Raw genomic sequence first — 19,402 nt, forward strand, 5'->3', positions numbered from 1 at the left:
CTCTCCCTGGGAATCTGCAACAAGACAAGGAAGAAGAAAATAACATTTCTTTTTGTAAATACTTTCTAATTTCTCAAAGGAATCGACTATCTGAAGTCACAGCTTGTGGTGTCTGAGGAGGATGCCCGACTCTCAGCCTCATTCTCACAAGCCCGACGTGCACTCAGGGAGCAGTAAAAGCAAACGACGCGCAGAGGCGCTGCCCTTCAGGACCCTTTGTGGAGCCTGGATTTGGAAGCCAAGCGGACAGCATCAGACTCGGCAGTTTGCTGGCATCTCAGCCCATGACTCATCGCCTCTCACATGGGCTTCCTTAAGGATCTCTAATTTGGGAGTGGAGCAGAAGGGTGCCAAATAAACTCCACTTCTGTCCTTTGCTGTTCACTTGGAGTTCTCAGGCCCTGAGCACAGGCCATCATATGCCATAGCCTCAGGATTTCTGGGCAGTTCGTTGTTATGCTGCTCACAATGAAGACTTTACTGGCTATTCAGGAGGTTCCACTGCAGTGGAGACCACATGGGCTCAGACACTCACTTTTATTTGGATTATTAATCAAAGAGAAACAAATACACAGAGGACAGGAGGAAATGCTAAAGAGCTGAGATGACATTGCAAGGTCCAAGTTTCTTAGGAAGAGATGACTGTGCAGTGCTGGAAACTGTGACCAGTGGTATCCCCGGCAGGGGGGCTCAGGTGGAGCTTAGGTGTAGGAGGGAACCTGACTTTTCCCTTATACACCTTTTCTGTTTTATTGGTACTAGAGATCAAACTCAGGACCTTGCGCTTTTGAGGCAGGCACGGTGCCCCTGAGCTAAATCCTCAGCCCCCTTAATATACCTTTTTATACCATTTGATATTGTACTAAGTATATGTATTATTGATTTAAAAGGATTTTACAGTCATGCATGTTAAAAAACTTAATATGAATGTAGCAGGTGCTTAACAAATACAGATGAAATTTAAAACACTATGCTGTTTCTGAAACTAGCATTCAGGGGCTGTAGTGGCTATCACATGCCAAGGGCCCTTTGGTAATCCCTGTTCTACAGATTCTAGCAAATGGAAGCTCAGGGAGGAAGGAAGCAGGAAGCTCTTACCAGGGCTGCTAGAAGCCAGAGCCCTGCTCCTCGGCAGGGACCACCCCGCCTTCCTCCCTGGAGCGTGCAGTTGGAGGCACCAGATGCTCTGGCAGGATTCAGAGAGATGCCATCTGCGGGGGAAACCTATTCTTAGAGAGCAGAGACAGTCGGTGGTGGAGCCGGCCGAGCCCAGGCAGCAGCAGGGGGCCTTTGGGAGGGCAGGCAGCCAAGGCTTTACCTTCAACTGTGGGGTCAGACAGGCTAAAAGCAGGGTGTGCCTGGTTCTCAGGAGCACACTTCCTCATACATTTGCAGGCTAGGTCACAAATAACAGCAACATTTATTGGCAGCTCACTTTGTGTTGTACTGTTTAATCCCCCAGACCCCATAAGGTATGCACTATTACAACTCCTCTTTTACAGAGGAGTAAACAGAGGCGCAAAACAGGCAAGTCACTTGTCCAAGGAAACAGAGGGAGCGGCCAGGCCTTGAGCCCCTAACTCCGGTTTCACCCCATGACACAGCCTCTCAGCCTGCCGGAGCAGAGACCGATTTTAGTTTGGATTCCCCCAACAGCAGATTCAAAGAGGAGGCTTTGAATGCAAGTGGTTTATGTGATTAGTGGTCCCGGGAGGCACTGGCAGGGGAGTGAGGTAGGGAGAATGGAGAGGGCATGTTATCAGCCACTTGCACTATGGGCAGGGAGCTCAGTCCTGCTGAGCGGACCACGAACTGGCACCTTGGAGTTATCCGTGGTTTCGATCGGTCCTTGCAGAGGACTGCTTCAAGGGGCGAGTTAATCCCCCAGCACCTTAGACCTGCTGCAGGGTGCAAAGCAGGCATGAGGGGCAAGCCGAGTCCTTGGGCGGAAAGACACAGGGGGCAGCCACTGAGAAGTTGCTGGTGTGCACAGAGTGATAAATTACAGAGGTGAAGGGCAACCTGCCCCCTCCCTATAACCTCCAGAGTGAGTGAAAGGACTTCCAAAATCACCTACTCCAACTGTTGTGACTGAGAGCATTGCTGATAAATCAGACATAATCCCACCTTGACTGCCAACACTCTGGTCACATGGGAAAGTAATGGTTGGCCCCATCTCAGTACTCAGGGTGGGCTCATCTGGGAGCAGCCTATGAGAAGCCTCATGGGCTCCACCTCAGGCCCTCTGAATCAGAATCTGTGCTTTAATAAGCCATGGGCCGGGGATTTAGCTCAGTGGTTTTGCCACCTGTTGCACAAGCACAAGGACCTGAGTTTGATCCCCGGTACCCTAAAAAAAGCCCTTCAGTAACTCCTGTGTACATTTCTACTAACTTCTAAAATAGAAAAAGAAACAGATGGGGTAAATATCATATATGATATTTATTTATTTATTTTTGGTACCTGGGATCGAATTCAGGACCTTGCTCTTGCAGGCAGGCAGCGGCACCACTGAGCTAAATCCCCGACCCAATATTCATTTTTGAGCCAGGGTCTCCTTGAGTTAGTCTCAGACTTGTGATCCTCCTGTCTCAGCCTCCAAAGTAGCTGAGATTACAGGCATGCACCACTGCTTCTGGTTGCCTCTGGTAAGTATATATATATAATTGTTTGAGGGAGGTACTGGGGATCAAACCTAGGGATGGTTTCTCCTTAAGCTACATCCCCAGCATCCTCAACCTTTTAGAAAAAAATTTATTTTGAAACACAGTCTTGCTAAATTGCACAGATGGGACTTGAACTTTTGAGCCTCCTGCCTCAGCTTCCCTGGGGTACATGTATTAATGGAAGTATTCCTCCTACACTGAATCTCAACTTGGTCGCCTATGGGCCACATTTTCCTGGAGAGCTGATTTGTCCATCATAGTGGTTTTATTTATTTATTTATTTAAAAAAATTTTTGGTACTAGGGATTGAACTCAGGACCTTGCGCTTGCAAGGCAGGAGCAGCACCACTGAGCTAAATCTCCGGCCCATCATAGTGGTTTCAGAACACTTGACTGCCCCACTGGTCTTCAGTTCCCTGTGTCCTGTCACTCCCTACTGTACAGCACCCTGAACATTTCCATTTCTGTCACTACAGGCATTTGAGTCTGCACCCATTCTAGGTCAGATCTTGTAAGTAGCTAACATTTGCATAGGATGGGTTAGGTTTTAAAATTTAAACAAGGCACTGAACAAAACATGAGCTTTGAAATAAGACACAGCTGGGTTCAAAAACTGATTTGGCTATTATACCTCTCCTCTCTGACCTTCAGTTTCTACATCTTTAAATTGGGAATAAAAATAAAATGGCGATCAACACACATGCTTGTATAGTCAATGTACAGGTTAAAAACAGTATGTGCAAAGCACCCAGGAAGAAGTAGAAACTCATTCAACTGGAGTAATTAGTACTAGTGGCAGTAATTATAGCTATAAGAGTCCAATGTGGACACCAATTATCATGATTATCCCCATTTTATGAGAAACTGAGGCTCTGAAAGGTCAAGAACCTTCTCCAAGGTTACATAGTGATGGAGTGGGGACTCAAACTCAGGTCCTTCAGCTCTAGATCTGCATGGTCCACTAGAATCTTCTGCAAGGTCAGAAGTGTACCTGTGTTGTCCAGTACAGTAGCCCACTAGCCACACGTGGCTACTAGACCCTGGAAATGAGGCTGGTCCCAATCAAGGTGTGCTGGAAGTGTAAACTATGCAACCAATTTTGAAGGCTTAGTATTAAAAAAAAGAATGTAACTCATTAATTTTCTATGTTAAATGACAGTATTTTCAAAATATTAAGTTAAAACATATAATTAAGATTAATCTCATTTGTTTTTACTTTTTTCTTCCAGTGCTGGGAATGGAACCCAGGGTCTAGCACATGGTAGGCAAATGCTCTATCATTGAGCTACACAGCCCCAGCCCTAGAAAAATTTTAATTACATATATGGCTCAGATTGTGCTTCTTTCAGACAGTACGGTTCTAGAACTACTTCAATACAACATACAAGACAAGGAACTTAATTTTTTAAGCATTTGCAACCCAGAGCCCACCAGCAAGGAGTCCCATGTTACCTATGGACAGCAGAAGAACAAATGTACCCAACAGAAAGAGACCCTCCTCCAAGGGTGTTCCTCTGAGCTCCACAACCCCTGAGGCCCAGAGCGGGATGTGACCTCCCCTGGTTTCACCCAAGATAGCAGTATAGCTGGAACGGAGCCTAAAACTCAGGCGGATTCAGCCACTTTTTGCACCATTCAAAAGTACCACTGGGAAAATCAGTGCTTTTACTTCGGCACCTGGAACCCTGGGATGACACAAGTTGGAGTGTGAAGCCCATGACTTTGAGAAGGCAGATCCTCTGCGAGGGTTTGTGGTGGATCCAAACTTCAAGCCACAGCTGGACTCTGCCTGGAGCCTGTCAGGTTGGAGGAGCCCCCAGAGGCACCGCAGGCCATGCTACTTGGAAGAGGAGCTCTTGTTGTAGATGAGGAAGTCTGTGATGTCGTGCCACGTGTTGCTGTCCTCATAGAGGTAGGTCATGGAGGACTGCAGTGAGGGCTGCAGCGTGTGCCGGTGGTACTCAAAGAGCCAGAGCACAATTCCCCAAACCACCCCAGTGTGCAAAGGGAATGGGTCCCACCTGGGCTCAGGGATGTAGCCCTTCTCCACACCCAGGCGACACAGGGCGAACAGGATTCGTGATGTCAGGTACATGCTGATCTGCAGGAGGGAATGACGGGTATTACTGGGGGCCATGACCACTGGGAACCTTCCTCTCTCCTGATCCCACACCCTGGGGCCTCTCTTGTGCACTGGTTGGGTGTTTTTCAAAGCTCTGGTACAACATGATTTGAGGTGGTATGTAGCAGACATTTTAGTATTTCTGCCTTTTATTTATCAGTCTTTTCAATTAGAAAATTTAAAGGAAATACATTTACATGGTTCAAAGCTAAAAGAAAATTTGATACCAAAAACATGATCCATAAAAGGAAAAATTAATAAACTGGATCTCTTTGAAATTAAAATTTTTTTCTCTGTGAAATCCCATGTGAAAATGAGAAGAAAAGCTACAGCCTCTAGAATATTACTCTCAAAACTCAGTAGTAGGGGGCTGGGGATTTAGCTCAGTGGCACTTCACCTGCCTTGCAAGCCCAAGGTCCTGAGTTCCATCCCCAGTACCAAAAACAAAGAAAAATAGTAGGGCTGGATGTAGTGGTGCATGCTTGTAATTCCAGCACTTGAGAGGCTGAGGCAGGAGGATCACTGTGAGTTCAAGGCCAGCCTGGGCTACATAGTGAGTTCAAGGCCAGCAAGACCTTGTCTCAAGGAAAAAAAAAAACCCCTCAGTAGTAAAAAGAAGAAACAATCTAATTAGAAAATGGGCAAAAGACATAAACATTTCACTAAAGTGGTAATACAGATGGAAAATAAGCACACTAAAAGGTGACCAACATCATCAGCCATCAGGGAATGCTAAGTAAAACCACAATGATATACACCTATCAGAATGGCTAAGATAAAAAGTGTGATAAAACAAATGATAGAGGGCCAAGGACTTAGCTCAATGGTTTTTGCCGCCTGCTTCGCAATGCAAGGACCCAAATTCAATCCCTGGTACCAAAAAAATAAAAACAAAAACAAACAAACAAAAAAAACAAATGCTAGCTAGTGTAGAGAAACTAGATCACTCAGATATTCCCAATGGGAATATAAAATGGTACAGTCACTTGGCAAACAGTTTGGCAGGGTTTTTTCTTTTCTTTTATTCTTTTGGGAGTTTCTTTCAAAACTAAACATGCATGCAACATACAACCCAGCAATTGCTTTGGGCATTTATCCCAGAGAAATGGAAATTTGTGTTTACATAAAGAATTATACAAGAATGTTCTAAAGCCAGATGTGGTGGTGCATGCCTATAATCGCAGCACTTGAAAGTTCAAGCCCAGCCCGGGCAACTTAACAACTTAGAGCAACTCTGACACAAAATAAGAAAATAAGAAGGGCTCAGGATATAGCTTGGTGTGAAGGCCCTGGGTTCAATCCCTAGTACAAAAAACAGAAAGAAAACCCCACAGCAATCTAAGCAGCTATATTTGTAATACCCTAAGCCTGCAAACAACCCAGATGTCCTTCAAAGGTTGAATTTTTAAAGAAACCATGGTACATCTATAACATGAAATACTACTCAGCAATACAAAGCAGCAAACTATTGACACATACAACAATTTGAATGAGTTTCCAGGGCATTATGCCAAGCAAAAATAGCCACTCCCCAAAGCTTATATACCATATGATTCCCTTAAATGACATTTTTTTTTAGTACTTGGATTGAACTCAGGACCTTGTGCTTGCAAGGCAGGCGGCAGAACCACTGAGCTAAATCCCCAGCCCTTAAATAACATTTTATTACTATTTTTATTGATTTATTTATTTTTTGGTACCGGGGATTGAACTCAGGACCTTGCACTTGTGAGGTGGGAGGAGGAACCACTGAGCTAAATCCCCGGCCCTACTATTTTTATTTATTTTGGAACTGGGGATCAAACTCGGGACCTTGCGCTTACAAGGCAGGCACTGGAACCACTGAGCTAAATCCCCAACCCTAAATAACATTTTTATTTTTTAATTTTAAAAATTATTTTTATTTTTTTTTGGTACCGGGGATCGAACTCCGGTCCTTGCACTTGCACAGCAGGTGTCGAAACCACTGAGCTAAATCCCCAGGCCCCTAAATAACATTTTTAAATGAAAAAATTTTAGAAACAGAGGACAGAGTAGTTGTTAGGGATCAGGGAAGGGTGGTAGTGGAGAAAGATGGATATGACCAGAACTTCTAGATTTGGGATCTTGCAGACCAGTGAAATTTCTAATTAAAAATTAGACTGGGGAGACTTACTTTCTGATTTACTTTTTGTCCCCGTCTTGCCTGTTGCTGTCTCTGTGTGAGGGATTAAACCCAGGCCCTTGCACATGATAGGCAAATGTTCTATCACTGAGCTATATATACCCCTACTGTAGCACAGGGAGAATTTTTCAAAATACAAAATGCTCATAGCCTGAGACTCCACAATTCCATGTCCAGGAACTTATCTTATGGATAGACTTTATGTTCAAGAAAATGTCTAAACAAGACGTAGACTGCAGTATGTGTGTGATGGCGAAAGTCTAAAAACCCTCTAATGTCCATCCAGAAGGGATGAGGGAATCAAGGCTGGTCCATGTACACAGTGGCTGCTCTGATGATGTTAAAATGTGTAATCAAGATATATCCTTACAGGGAAAAGTGTAGTGCAGTGCCATAGCCGGAAACACCCATAGGTCCATGGGCACAGGCGCCGACAATTTCTGAAAGGCCACACCAAAACAGTTAATAGCAATGGCTCTGACAGTGGCTTGGGTTAGACAGGGATGGGAACATTTTTTTCAATTTATTTTCTGATTTTTATCATAGTGTCTCTCAATCTCTCTGGTGTGTGCCAGGCACCTAGTCTGCATTTTTATTTCTATTTGTTTATTTATTTTTGGTAAGAGGAATCAAACTTAGGACCTCACACTTGCCAGGGAGGTGTGGTGCCACTGAGCTAAATCCCAGGACCTCCTCTGCATTTTTAATAGATATACTTCTATTCAGACTGTTTCTTCTATGTGATTTTGGCAGATTGTATCTTTCATAATTGTCCATTCCAGTGGGTTATCAAATTTGTGAACATAGAATTATTTATAGTATTCCTTTATTGTTTTTTTCATATCCACAATGTCTGCTCTGTCATTTCTGATACTGGAAATTTGTGTCTCTTTTTTTCTTAGTGAGTCTTGCTAGAGGTGTATTTATTTTATTCATCTTTTCAAAGAACAAGTTTTGGCTTAGTTGACTTTTTTTTTTTACTTTTTTGTTTTTTGAGACAGGGTCTCACTATGTAGTTCAGGCTGGCCTTGAACTTACTATGTAGCCCAGGCTGGCCTGGAATTTAAGGTAATCCTCCTGCTTCAGCCTCCTGAGTGTTGGGATTACAGCCGTGCACCACCATGCCTGTGCTGACTTTCTCTATTTATTTTGTTTTTAATTTCATTGATTTCTGCTTAAAATTTATTTTTTGACCTTAGGGATTGAATACAGGGGCTGTGCACAGAGCTACATCCCCAGATCTTTTTATTTTTATTTTGAGACAGAGTCTTGCTAAGTTGCCCAAGCAGGACTCAAACTTGTGATCCTCATGGCAAAGTTTTATTATTTCTTTTCTTTTACTTATTTTGAATTTAGTCTGCTCTTCTTTTTCTAGTTTTCTAAGGTAGCCACTTAGGTTTTGTTGTTGTTTTGAGATAGAGCCTCACTATGTTGCCCAAGTGATCCTCCCACCTCAGCCTCCCAATAGCTGAGACTACAGGGTAGACTACTGATTTCAGATCTTTCTTGTCTAATACATGCATTCAGTTCTATACATATCCTACCCACCCCAATGATAAATTGTTTTCATGTAGCCCCCCTGCCTTTTAAGTACTGAGGATTGAACCAGGACCTTGTGTGTGCCAGGCAATGACTGTACCACTGAGCTACATCCCCAGTTTTTTTCTTTTTGGTACAGGGGATTGAACTCGGGTCCTTGCACTTGCAAAGCAGGTGGCAGAAGCACCAAGCTAAATCCCCGGCCCCTACATCCCCAGTTTTAATTTTTTTTTTTGTCCCCAGTTTTAATTTAATTTTTTTAACTTGGGTCTCACTACATTGCCCAGCTTGGACTTCAGCTTGTGATTTGTCCTGCCTCAGCCTCCCAAATAGCTCGGATAACAGGCATATGCTACTATGCCCAGTTAGCCTACATTTAATATATGGGAGTAAAAACTATTTTTATAATTTAAAAATATTTCAGCTGGGGATTTAGCTCAGTGGCACCATGCCTGCCTCACAAATTCAAGGGCTTGAGTTTGATCCCCAGTACAAAAAAAAATTTTTTTTCCAGAAATTTAAGGGGCTGGGCATAGTCGTCCACATAGTGAGACCTTGTCTCAAAACACCAAAAAAAAAAAAAAAAAAAGAAAAAAAAAGAAAAGTGGAAGAAATTTGAGGGAGGAAATTAGAAAGGCTGTCCATTTTTCACTTTGCCAAAAGGCATTAAGAATAATAAATAATATCTGGGTGGGGTGGTATATGCCTATAGTCTCAGCTATTTGGGAGGCTGAGACAAGGTGACAACTTGACCCCAAAAGTTTGAGGCTAGGCTGGACGACAGTGAGACTTTAAGTCTTAACCAAAAACAGAAAAAGAGCCAGGTGTGGTGGCTCACACATATAATCTCAGTACTCTGGAAGGCTGAGGCAGGAGGATCACAAGTTCTAGCCTATCCTGAGTAATCTAGCAAGACTCTGTCTCAAATTCAAAAATAAAAATGGTCTGGGCTTTAGCTCAGTGAGAAGACTCTAGCTTCAAACCTCAGTACCACAGAACAAAGCAAAACACCAGAAAACAACTAGCTATGAGTCTCATCATTCATCATCATTTTACAAAAAAACGAATTTTGCTGGGTGTGGTGGCGCATGCCTGTAATCCCAGTACTTGGGAGGCTGAGGAAGGAGGATTGACGTGAGTTCCAGGCCAGCCTGGGCTACATAGTGAATTCAAGGCCAGCCTAAACTACAAAGTGAGACTCTGTCTCAAAAAACAAAGAAACAGGGCCAGGGATTTAGCTCAGTGGTGCCGCTGCCTGCCTCGCAAGCACAAGGTCCCGAGAGTTTGATCCCCAGTTTCAAAACAAAAAACAAACAAACAAGCTAAATCCCCAGCCCGATCATGTTTTAATAATAGTTCTGTTTCATGACATCTTTCCTGGGTCACTTTTTCCCTCATTTCACTGCAGATTGGATTTTTTTTTTTTTTTTTTTTTTGGTGCCAGGGATTGAACTCATTGATTGCAAGGCAGGCACCGGAACCACTGAGCTAAATCCCTGGCCCCTTGGATTTTTTTTTTTTAAACTCTCCTCTAGGGAGGAACACACAGTTGATTTGGGGAGTCACAGAATTCCAATTAACCACCTGGTTATGGATGGGGAAACTAAGGGTAAGGAGTGACTGTCCGAACGTCAAAGACTGGTGAATCACAGACCTCAGACAGGGAAGACAACCAAGACTTCATTTCCTTTCCTCCCACCCCAGCACCCATCTGTTTCAGGGGAGGGTCTTTACCTGACTGTTGATGTTGTTCTTCTCTCCAAACACCAGCATGCCACCAAGGCAGGCTGCCAGGAAAGAGTGTGCCTGGTGCGTCTGCCCTTGCATGTGGGCTTGCAGGGCACAGAGCCCCTTGTAGGTGAACACAAAGCGGGCCAGGTTCCAGGAGTGGGTGTAGGTGGCCTGCAGAATAGCCCACAGCTTCTCCCGGAGGCTGCACAGACACAGGGAAGCCCCATGAGTGGGGCTGGCTGCTGCCAGGGCATTCACCCCTGGGCTAGGCACAAACTGAACTAGGTAAGGAGCTCAAGGGCCTCTACCCACCACAGTCCCAGGGCTGCTCCCTCACCAGCCTGGACTCCATGCTACTTTCTCAGAAAGGCACTTTGACACCACACATGACACAATGCCCACCACTCTGGCCCTTGGCCTGCTTTGCTTTTCCTTCACAGCTCTTCTCATCCCCTTCCTCTGCCCCACCCCAGTAGAAGCTCCTGGAGAATAGTGTCTAGAGCCAGCTTGTTCATCCTTAGGGCCCAGAACAGGGCCTGGCACATAGCAGGTGTTCAATGAACCTTTTTTTGAGTGAATACGTGAAGAAATGAATGAATGTCCCTGTGTGGCGGGTCTGGGGATACAATTAAAAAAAAAATCTGCTTGCTGCTCTCGTGGTGCCTAGGAGAGAAATATAACATAATCAGAAAAACAAGGGTCAAATTCTGACAAGAGTTGGTCCTGGGCCGGGGATTTAGCTCAGTGGTGCCGCCACCTGCCTTGAGTGCAAGGTCCTGAGTTTGATCCCAGGTACAAAAAAAAAAAAAAAAAAAGAGAGAGAGAGTTGGTCCTGGGATCTGAAGGATAAAGAGGAATCAAGGAGGTCCAGAGAGGATTGTTGCATCCCACAGAGGACTTGGGACACGCGAAGGACAGAGTGGGGAGTACAGAAAGAGGGGCCGCTGTGGCTATGAGCAGAAAATGTGTGAGGAGAAAGATGCTGGGGATCAGGAGGGGTGGAGTCATGTTGAGTTTTGTCTTCATCCTGAGAAGTGACTGGTTAAGTAGGTCATTTTTTTTAGTAGAGGGTCGAACCCAGGGCTTTTGCCCTGAGCTAAATCCACATCTCCAACTCTTTTTATTTTTTGAGACAGGGTCTTGCTAAATTGTAAGTTACCCAGGCTAGGCTTGAACTTGTGATCCTCCTGCCTCAGGCTCCCACAGTGGTGGGATCACAGGTGTGCCACTGGCCCAGCTTGATTTATCTTTTAAGAATCACTAGGGGGCAGCAAAGAGAAATCAGGGAGCAGAGCATGGGCTGCTCTCAAGGTGAAGGACAGGACATGAATGGGTGGGTGGGCTGGCCAGGCCCTTGGAAATGCTGAGGGGGGACAGCCAGGAGCAGCCGGTTCTGCCCCATGTCTCCAGTTCTAAGGCAAGAAGCTGGATTTCCATGAGACCTCCCAGTGCATATGTGCTGGCAAAGGCCCTGCCCTCCAGATGTTTCTAAAGGCTGCCCCTGGCCACCACCCAGGTCTGGGTCACCTGGTTGCTCACATGGATCACTGCCACAGACTCCTACTGCACACCCACTTCTGCCCTTCTGCTGCCCTTGTGTCCCCACCAACCTGTTCTAAACCTGGCAGCACATTCTTCTATTCCTTTTTTTTTTTTGGTACCGGGGCTTGAACTTGGATCCTCATGCTTGCAAGGCAGGCAGCGGAACCACTGAGGGAAATCCCCGGCCCAGCACATTCTTAACATAAGTCAAATAAGCCAGGCACTGTGGTGAGTACCTATAGTCTTAGCTATTCAGAGGTTGAGGTAGGAGAATCACACAAGCCCAGGAGTTTGAGATAAGCCTGGGCAACATAGCCAGACCCCATCTCAAAACAAAAAAACAATAAAATAAAGCCAAATAATGGGATGTTGCTGTGCAAAATCTTTTTTTTTTTTTTTTTTTTGAGAAAGGGTCTCACTATGCAGTCCAGGCTGGCCTCGAACTTGTGAGGATCTTCTTCCCTCAGCCTCCCATGTGCTGGGATTGCAGGTATGCACCACCATGCACAGTGAAAAATCTTATAATGATTTCCTGTTTCACTTAAAAAGCCAAATTCCTTTCTCTGACCTAAAGCTGGACAAGCCTGACCAGGTTACTGCTGTGACTCTCCTCTCTGTCTTCTTGCTGCTTCAACCACTGGGCTCCAGCCTTCTCAAACTCACCAGGCATGGTCCCACTTCAGGGCCTTTGCACTGGCTATGCCAGCAGCCTGGAACACTCCTTCCCCTGATAACCATCTGACAGCTCCTTCAAGTCTTGATTTTTTTTTTTTTGAGACAGGGTCTCACTATTAGTTCAGGCTGGCCTCGAACTTGTGGCAATCCTCCTGCCTGTGTCCCAAGTGCTGGGATTACAGGTGTGTGCCACCCCACCCAGCTTCAAGTCTTGATTTTACCATGGCTTTCTCATGGAGGCCTTCTGAATTTTTTTTTTTTTACTTTTTTTATTTTTGGTACCGGAGATCGAACTCGGGACCTTGCGCTTTCGAGGCAGGCGCTGGAACCACTGAGCTAAATCCCGGCCCCTGCTTTCTGGATTTAATTCTTCAACCTGCCTCCCTCGCCAGCACCTTGATCCCTCTTCCTCTTCCTCCGGCCCAATTCTTCTTTCTCATAGCCTGTATCACCTTTTGACACACTGGTCTGGAATGTTCCCCAAAGCTTGTGTGCAGAAGACTTGGTTCCCAAGTGATGCGATGGAGGTGCTGGAGACTTTGCAAGGTGAGCCTATTTCAGAAAACCGGTCACTGGGGACAGGTCTTGAAGGATATATTGGGACCCTGGCCCCTTCCTTTCTTTCTCTTTTTCCTGTGGTGCTGAAGATGGAACCCAGGGCCTCATGTGTGCTAGGCAAGTGCCCCACCACTGAGCTGCAGCCCCAGGGCTCTCCCGGATGCCATGGGGTGAGCAGCTTTGTTCTTCTGCCCTTCTGCCATGATCTGTTTGCCACAAGTCCACAGCAGTGGGACCAACCATGGGCTAAAACTTGGAAATTGTGAACTAACATCTTACTCTTTTCAATTGATTTTCTCAGGTATTCTGTCATTGTTTTGGAAAGCTAATAAACATTCTGCCTACTTTCTTTATTATGTTTGTTTGCTGCTAGTCCTTGATAGAAGGTAAGTTCTAGGAGGGCAGGAATCCATTTACTTTCTTCCTTTTTTGGGGGGGGGGGTGCTGGGGATCAAACTCAGGACCTTGCGCTTGCAAGGCAGGCACAGTGCCACTGAGCTAAATCCCCAGTCCTACTTTCTTTCTTTTTAAAAAATTTTTAGTAATGGGGAATGAACCTAGGGCTTTCTCATTGAGCTACATAGCTAGGTCTTTGTTGTTTGAGACAGGATCTTGCTAAGCTGCCTAGGCTGGGGTCAAACTTGTGATCCTCCTGCCTCAGCCACCCAGAGTACTAGGACTACATGCATGAGCCATCACCCGGTACATAGTGGATATTCAAAAAATATTTGCTGACTGGCTGAAAAAGTTCCAGTTTTTTTTAAAAAAATGGTTCAAGGGCCAGAGATTTAGCTCAGTGGTTCCAGTGCCTGCCTCGAAAGCACAAGGTCCTGAGTTCGATCCCCAGCACCAAAAATAAATAAATAAATAAATAATTTTTAAAAAGTAAAAAATGGTTCAAGCTGGGTGTGGTGGTACAAGCACATAGTTCTAGCACTCTGGGAAGCTGAGGGCAAGGATTGCAAATTCAAGCCTACCCTGGGAAAATTATCAAATCCTATCTCAAAATTAAAAAAGAGCTGGAGTGGTTCCGCTCCCTGTTTTGCGAGCGCAAGGTCCCAAGTTCAATCCCAGTACCAAAAAAAAAAAGAAAGAGCTGGAGATGTAGTTCAGCCCAAAGACCCTAGGTTCCATCCCCAGTACAACAAAAAAGAAAAAAAAGTTCAAGGGGGACCCTCCAAAACAAACAAAAAGAAATAAAACAAAAATACAAAAAGAAAATCTAGCAAGTTAAACTTGGCAGTAGGCTGCCTGTGTTTGACCCTGTTAGGGACCAGGTAGTCTGTGTGCACACAAACTGTGTGCCCCTGAGAAGGGATGTGAGGGAAATTACTGGAGACACAGGAAGGCCAAGACACACGAGCAAGGCAGAGTGCAGAGATAGCTTCCCCAAGGATGTGAGCCAGAGAGAACTGCTGTGGGCTGCCAGAAAGTAAAGGCGGGTGGCAGAGGAAAGGGCATCCCTGAAAGGGGTATGGCACGAGCAAATATGTGGAGTGGCACTGCACATGGCATGGGCATGGAATGGTAGTGATTTCTGTGTGCCAGAACCCTGACCCTAACCCAGTGTCAACACTGTGGGAGACAACGCGCCTGGCAGCAGAAGGCCTTGTCTGGAAGGCAGGATTCTCTGGAGGATGGCAGGGAGCCGGGGGCATCTCTGTGCAGGGACACAGGGTCAGAGCTGGACTGTAGGAGGTGTGGAGGGGGCAGGCTAGATCCAGCAGGGAGGCTACTTCAACTGTCCTAGCACTGAGGGTTGACCATGTTCTCTCCTGGTTTGAGGGGTGTCCAGAGCGGGTGGGTACCTGCCACTCCTGAAGAGAAAGGTCATGACCAGAGCATGAGGGGCCCGGATTTTGGCTCCATAGCTGTAGAAACAAAGAAAACAGTTATTAGGGCATCACTGCATCTGTTTCTTGCTGGGCCCTCCCTTGGACCACTTGTCCCCTCTCCCCACCCTAAATTCTAACACTACTTTGGGAGGAGAAACAATTCTGGATTTCCCATTAGATCTGGATTCAAATTCTAGTACTTTGTGGTAGTGTAGCCTCAGGCTTGTGGCTTTTCTGAGCCTCGGTTTTTCTAACCATAAAATGGGACACTAAGCCTCAGAAGGCTGATTACACTTTTGATGGAAGTAGACAATGTACGTAAAAGGTCTCCACAGCCCACTCAACTGACCTCGTGGAGCTGCTCCCCTGGCTCCATCCTGAAACTCCCACTGCAGGCAGGCTCATCCATCTAGTTATCTGTGCCACTGGGGATGGAAGCCAGGGCCTCAAGCATGCTTGGCAAGCACTCTATCACTGAGCTCAGCCCCAGATATATCTTTTTTTCTTCTTCTTCTTTTTTTTTTTTTGGTGCATTCATGATTTTAATAAAGAAAAATAGGCTTCTGAACTATACTAAGCTCACTGGTCTGTAGTCCTTCTCCAAGGCCAGGTGTCGCCTAGCAGAGGCCGAGTACTGCAACTGTGGAAAGCAACCATCTTCCTCGCAGCTCTCCAACTCCCCATCTGTAGGCAAAGTTGAGTCCTGCTCTTGTTTCTTTTGGGGAGGGATATATCCACTGAGGCGAGAGGCCAAACTCCGATTTCCACAGGATGGTTTTACTTTGAGCTTTATTTTCTTCTTGTCAGGATCATGCACAATGGCATGCCTAGTGAGACTTTGTTTCGTGGCAAACGTTTTGCCACAGCCAGCATGTTCACATACAAATGGGTGCTGTTCCTCATGGAAAGAGAGAATATGGCTCTGGAGATTGAACACAGTTGTGTAGGTTCAACCACAGCCTTCTCTTGGACATTGACACACAGCCCTTTCTGAAGCATGAGTTTTCATGTGCTTCTTAAGGTAATCTTTGTGCTTAAATGTTTTCTGGCATACTTCACACATTATTTCCTCTATAAACCTCTATGGGTTTCTCTCATGTGTTTCAGAAGTTCTGTCCCTGTTTTGGCCACAAAAGAACATCCCTTTTGACATATATAGCCCTTGTGGACCTTCCCATGTCTCTTCAGGCTGCTGGGTGAGGCAAAGTGCTTCCCACATCCTTCCAGGCTACACCTGAACGGTGGGTGGCTCCCCGGTATGCTGGCACTGGTGGATTTTCAGCTGCGGGTGTTTCTTAAAGGCTTTCTTGCAACTACATATTGTTTTTGCAGATTTTCATGTTTGCGTTCAAAATGTTTCTTCAGGTTTGATTTGGTATTGAATTTTTGATCACAGCCATTAGCTATACAAACAAATGGCTTTTCTCCAGTATGAATCAGGATGTGGCAACTCAGATGGCAGTCTCTGACAAAGGCCTTGCCACAGCCTTCATAGTCACAAGCAAATGGCCTCTCCCCTGTGTGCTTGCACAGGTGCGCGTCCGAGCTTCCAGGCCTTGGCATAACTGGCGCCGCAGTCAACGAAGGAGCAGATGAACCTTCTAGGGAGTGATGGGAGCGGCGGGGCGGGGCTGGACTCTGGCCCGCCGCAACAACGCTTCTGGGATAGTAAGGGAGGACACCGCCTCTTCCACCCAGCCCGGTGGCTCCAGGGCGCCCGCGGGCCAGGAGCGCAGCCACGTGCTGAAACACAAGCCACGACCCGGCGTGCGCGAGCAATTGCTCCCAAGCACTCTACACGTGAAGCTGAGCACTTCCGGGAATTCGATCTCGCTAGCGGTGGCCCCTCCCCCTTCCCTACGAGGGTGCCTCGCATGCTCTCCCAGATATATCTTTTAAAAATAGGGCCGGGAATTTAGCTCAGTGGTTCTGGGGCCTGCCTCGCAAGCGCAAGGTCCCGAGTTCGATCTCCGGTACCAAAAAAAAAAAGGGGGAGGGCTAGGGATTTAGCTCAGTGGTTCTGCCACCTGCCTCACAAGCACAAGGTCCGGAGTTTGATCCCTGGTACCAAAAAAAAAAAAAAAAAAAGGGCTGAGGATGTAGCTTAGTGCATAGGCTTTGGGCTCAATCCTCCAGTAGACACACACACACACACACACACACACACACGGATGAGATTACAGCCCAAGGGCCTGACTTAAAATGTTGATCCTGGCTGGGAAGGTTCTCTGATAGGACAGGGAGAGCTGGAGTGAGGAAAGGTACACAAAGCCAATGTTGGGCAATACCTGATGGGCCTGGGCTGTGAGACTTCTGTTCACACTTTGTCCTTGGCAAAGGTCCACCTCAGGGTCCACCCTACCCTGGCCACACCAAATAGTTGCTGTTATCATCTGGTCAAGTCCATTGGGAACAAGCTTCTACCTGGGCCTGAGTTCCCATGGAAACCACGATCCTGGCTGGCTCTGGGGTTGGGCTTTGTAGGTTTGAATCCTGGCTTCAACTGACATGTACAATGGGTATATATCTTTAAGCCATGGTCATGCCAATTCCTACTTTGCACACATTCATACTTTGCACACATTCATTCATACATTTTTTTCAATAAATACCTGAGATCCTATTGATATGTAGGAGGTGCTAGGGGTATACCATGGGACAAAGTAGGTAAAAATTTCTGTCTTTGGACTGGAGATATAGCTCTATTGTAGAGCACTTGCCTAGTGTACTTGAGGTCCTGGTTTCGATCCTCAGCACCATGGGGCGGGGGGGTGTTTATCCTCATGAAGCTCACTTTCTAGTGAAAGAAATGGACTATAACAGCAAGATACAGCCAGGGATGGTGGCACATGCCCATCATCCCAGCTGCTTGGGAGGCTGAGGCAGGGGGATCACCATGAGTTCGAGGCCAGCCTGGGCTGCATGGCAAGACCCTGTCTCAAAAATAAATAAATAAATAAATAAATAAATAAATAAATAAATAAAATTAAGGGCCAGGGATGCAGCTCAGTGGTAGAGTGCTTGCCTACCATGTATGAGGACTTAGGTACAGTCCTCAGTACTGCAAAAACAAAACACCAAGATACACAAGTGAACTATTGTGTCCTGTGATGATGGGAATTCACAGACGGCCTCAATAAGCAGATGAAACTTAAGCAGAGGACGGTGAAAGGTGAGGAAGTGGACATGGACATCATGTGAATATAACAAGAGTAAAAGACAACAGTTTCTATATATACCTAGTGCTATGCTAAGCATGTCACACATACTGACTCAGTCCTCTGACAGTATGATATACTTTCTTTATAGAAACAGGGGCTTGGAGAGGATAAATGACTTGCTCAAGGTCATAGGTTGGGCTGGGGATTTAGCTCAGTGGTGTCAGCACCTGCCTGACAAGTGCAAGGTCCTGAGTTAGATCCTGGGTACCAGAAAACCAAACCAAACCAAAACAAAAAAAGATCATATAGGTAAGTGACACCAGGATTCAAATCTTGACAGGCCACATGCTCACTACCATGCTGCATTGCCACCAGGATGCGAACTCCAGGGACACACAGACCTTCTCTGGTTTATTTCTGCTTTGTTGCCAGTTTTGCACAGTAGGGCTTGTATAGATGGTGGCTGTTATACAGGCGGTTTAAAGGAGACCAAGCTCAGCCATGTGAAATGACCCCAGGAGCTCTTCATGCCAGAATGATGTGAGATCAACATGCCTAGCAAATACTTGCAGCTTTTTTTTTTTTCACATCCACTGTCACATCCCAGGAATCCCCAGTACCAAATGAGGATTTAGCCCTGCACTCATAGTATAAGGATGTGAGCCCATGGGCAGCTTACTGGGGGTGGGGGTGTCTGCCTGCCTGCTAAAGGACAGAATTCAGTTCTCTATTGTGCAGACGGGGCTAGGGAGGCCAGGCAGTCCAAAGAGCACACAGTGAGGCAGGGTGACCTGACCCAAATAAGGGGGTGCAGGTGCTGCAGAAAGAGGGTTAAACCAGTAGCGCCAGGTTGTAAAGCAGGTGAACCCAGAAACAGCGCGGTGGGAGCCTTGACTCAGCGCTGGCAACGAGCTCAGAAGCCAAAATCCAACTCCTATTGTATAGACGGTGGCTACCGAGACCTAGAGACACACGAGGACTGCTCAAGGGCACCGGGGGAGGGGCGGAGCCGGACCTCGAACTTTTGCCTCCGACCCCAACCAAGCCGATTCCTCAGCCCCTGCCCGCCCGACAGCCCCACTCACACGGCCCCGTTCCGGAAGCCTTTAAGCACGGCCAACGCAGCGTGGTAGCGGCGCTTGCGCAGCAGTGTGTTAACCGCCTGGAGTAGAGCCTTCAGCTGCGAAGAGGCGGCCATAGCGCGGGAGACGCGCGGTCTAGAGGGACCCAGCTGGACACTCACTGACAGCACCAGTTCCGGAGGCACTCTGCCCCAAGGTAGTACAGCCTCGGGGTTGAGCCCATAGGCTGGATCTGTCGTCACTCATACAGGAAGAGCCAATCACAGAACGGATTTGTTCATACCATGTATGGGACGCTTTTACTCTTCGGAATAGCTGTCTGATTG

At 46.4% G+C, this 19,402-nt stretch overlaps 1 protein-coding gene and 1 pseudogene across 3 annotated transcripts; both read right to left on the reverse strand.

Moving 5' to 3' along the window:
* Positions 1-3,856: 3,856 nt before the first annotated feature.
* Positions 3,857-19,277, reverse strand: Pxmp4 (peroxisomal membrane protein 4). 3 transcript variants are annotated; one of them, XM_004867929.4, is made up of 4 exons: positions 19,080-19,274; positions 14,807-14,869; positions 10,227-10,425; positions 3,857-4,767 (listed from the first exon to the last, which is right to left on the reverse strand). In XM_004867929.4, the coding sequence occupies exons 1-4, from the start codon at positions 19,190-19,192 to the stop codon at positions 4,504-4,506; spliced, it is 639 nt and encodes a 212-aa protein (XP_004867986.1). In that variant the 5' UTR covers positions 19,193-19,274; the 3' UTR covers positions 3,857-4,503. The 3 variants fall into 3 exon arrangements, with proteins under 3 accessions (XP_004867986.1, XP_004867987.1, XP_004867988.1); XM_004867930.4 differs by lacking the exon at positions 19,080-19,274 and adding an exon at positions 15,183-15,360; XM_004867931.4 differs by lacking the exon at positions 14,807-14,869 and having other exon boundaries at positions 19,080-19,277.
* On the reverse strand, positions 15,402-16,728 carry LOC106007968 (transcription factor IIIA pseudogene; annotated as a pseudogene).
* Positions 19,278-19,402: the final 125 nt, after the last annotated feature.

Source organism: Heterocephalus glaber, unplaced genomic scaffold, assembly GCF_053883595.1.
Source record: "Heterocephalus glaber isolate CG9 unplaced genomic scaffold, H.glaber_assembly_v1.0 deba00001532, whole genome shotgun sequence".
Classification (NCBI taxonomy): domain Eukaryota; kingdom Metazoa; phylum Chordata; class Mammalia; order Rodentia; family Bathyergidae; genus Heterocephalus; species Heterocephalus glaber.

Coding starts and splice junctions, on each gene's coding strand:
- Pxmp4 (XM_004867929.4), bottom strand. CDS start 19,192: ATGGCCGCCTCTTCGCAGCTGAAGGCTCTACTCCAGGCGGTTAACACA. Junction 14,870..19,079: donor GGCTTCCGGAACGGGGCCGT/GTGAGTGGGGCT, acceptor TTGTTTCTACAG/CTATGGAGCCAAAATCCGGG. Junction 4,768..10,226: donor AGAACAACATCAACAGTCAG/GTAAAGACCCTC, acceptor TCCCTCCTGCAG/ATCAGCATGTACCTGACATC.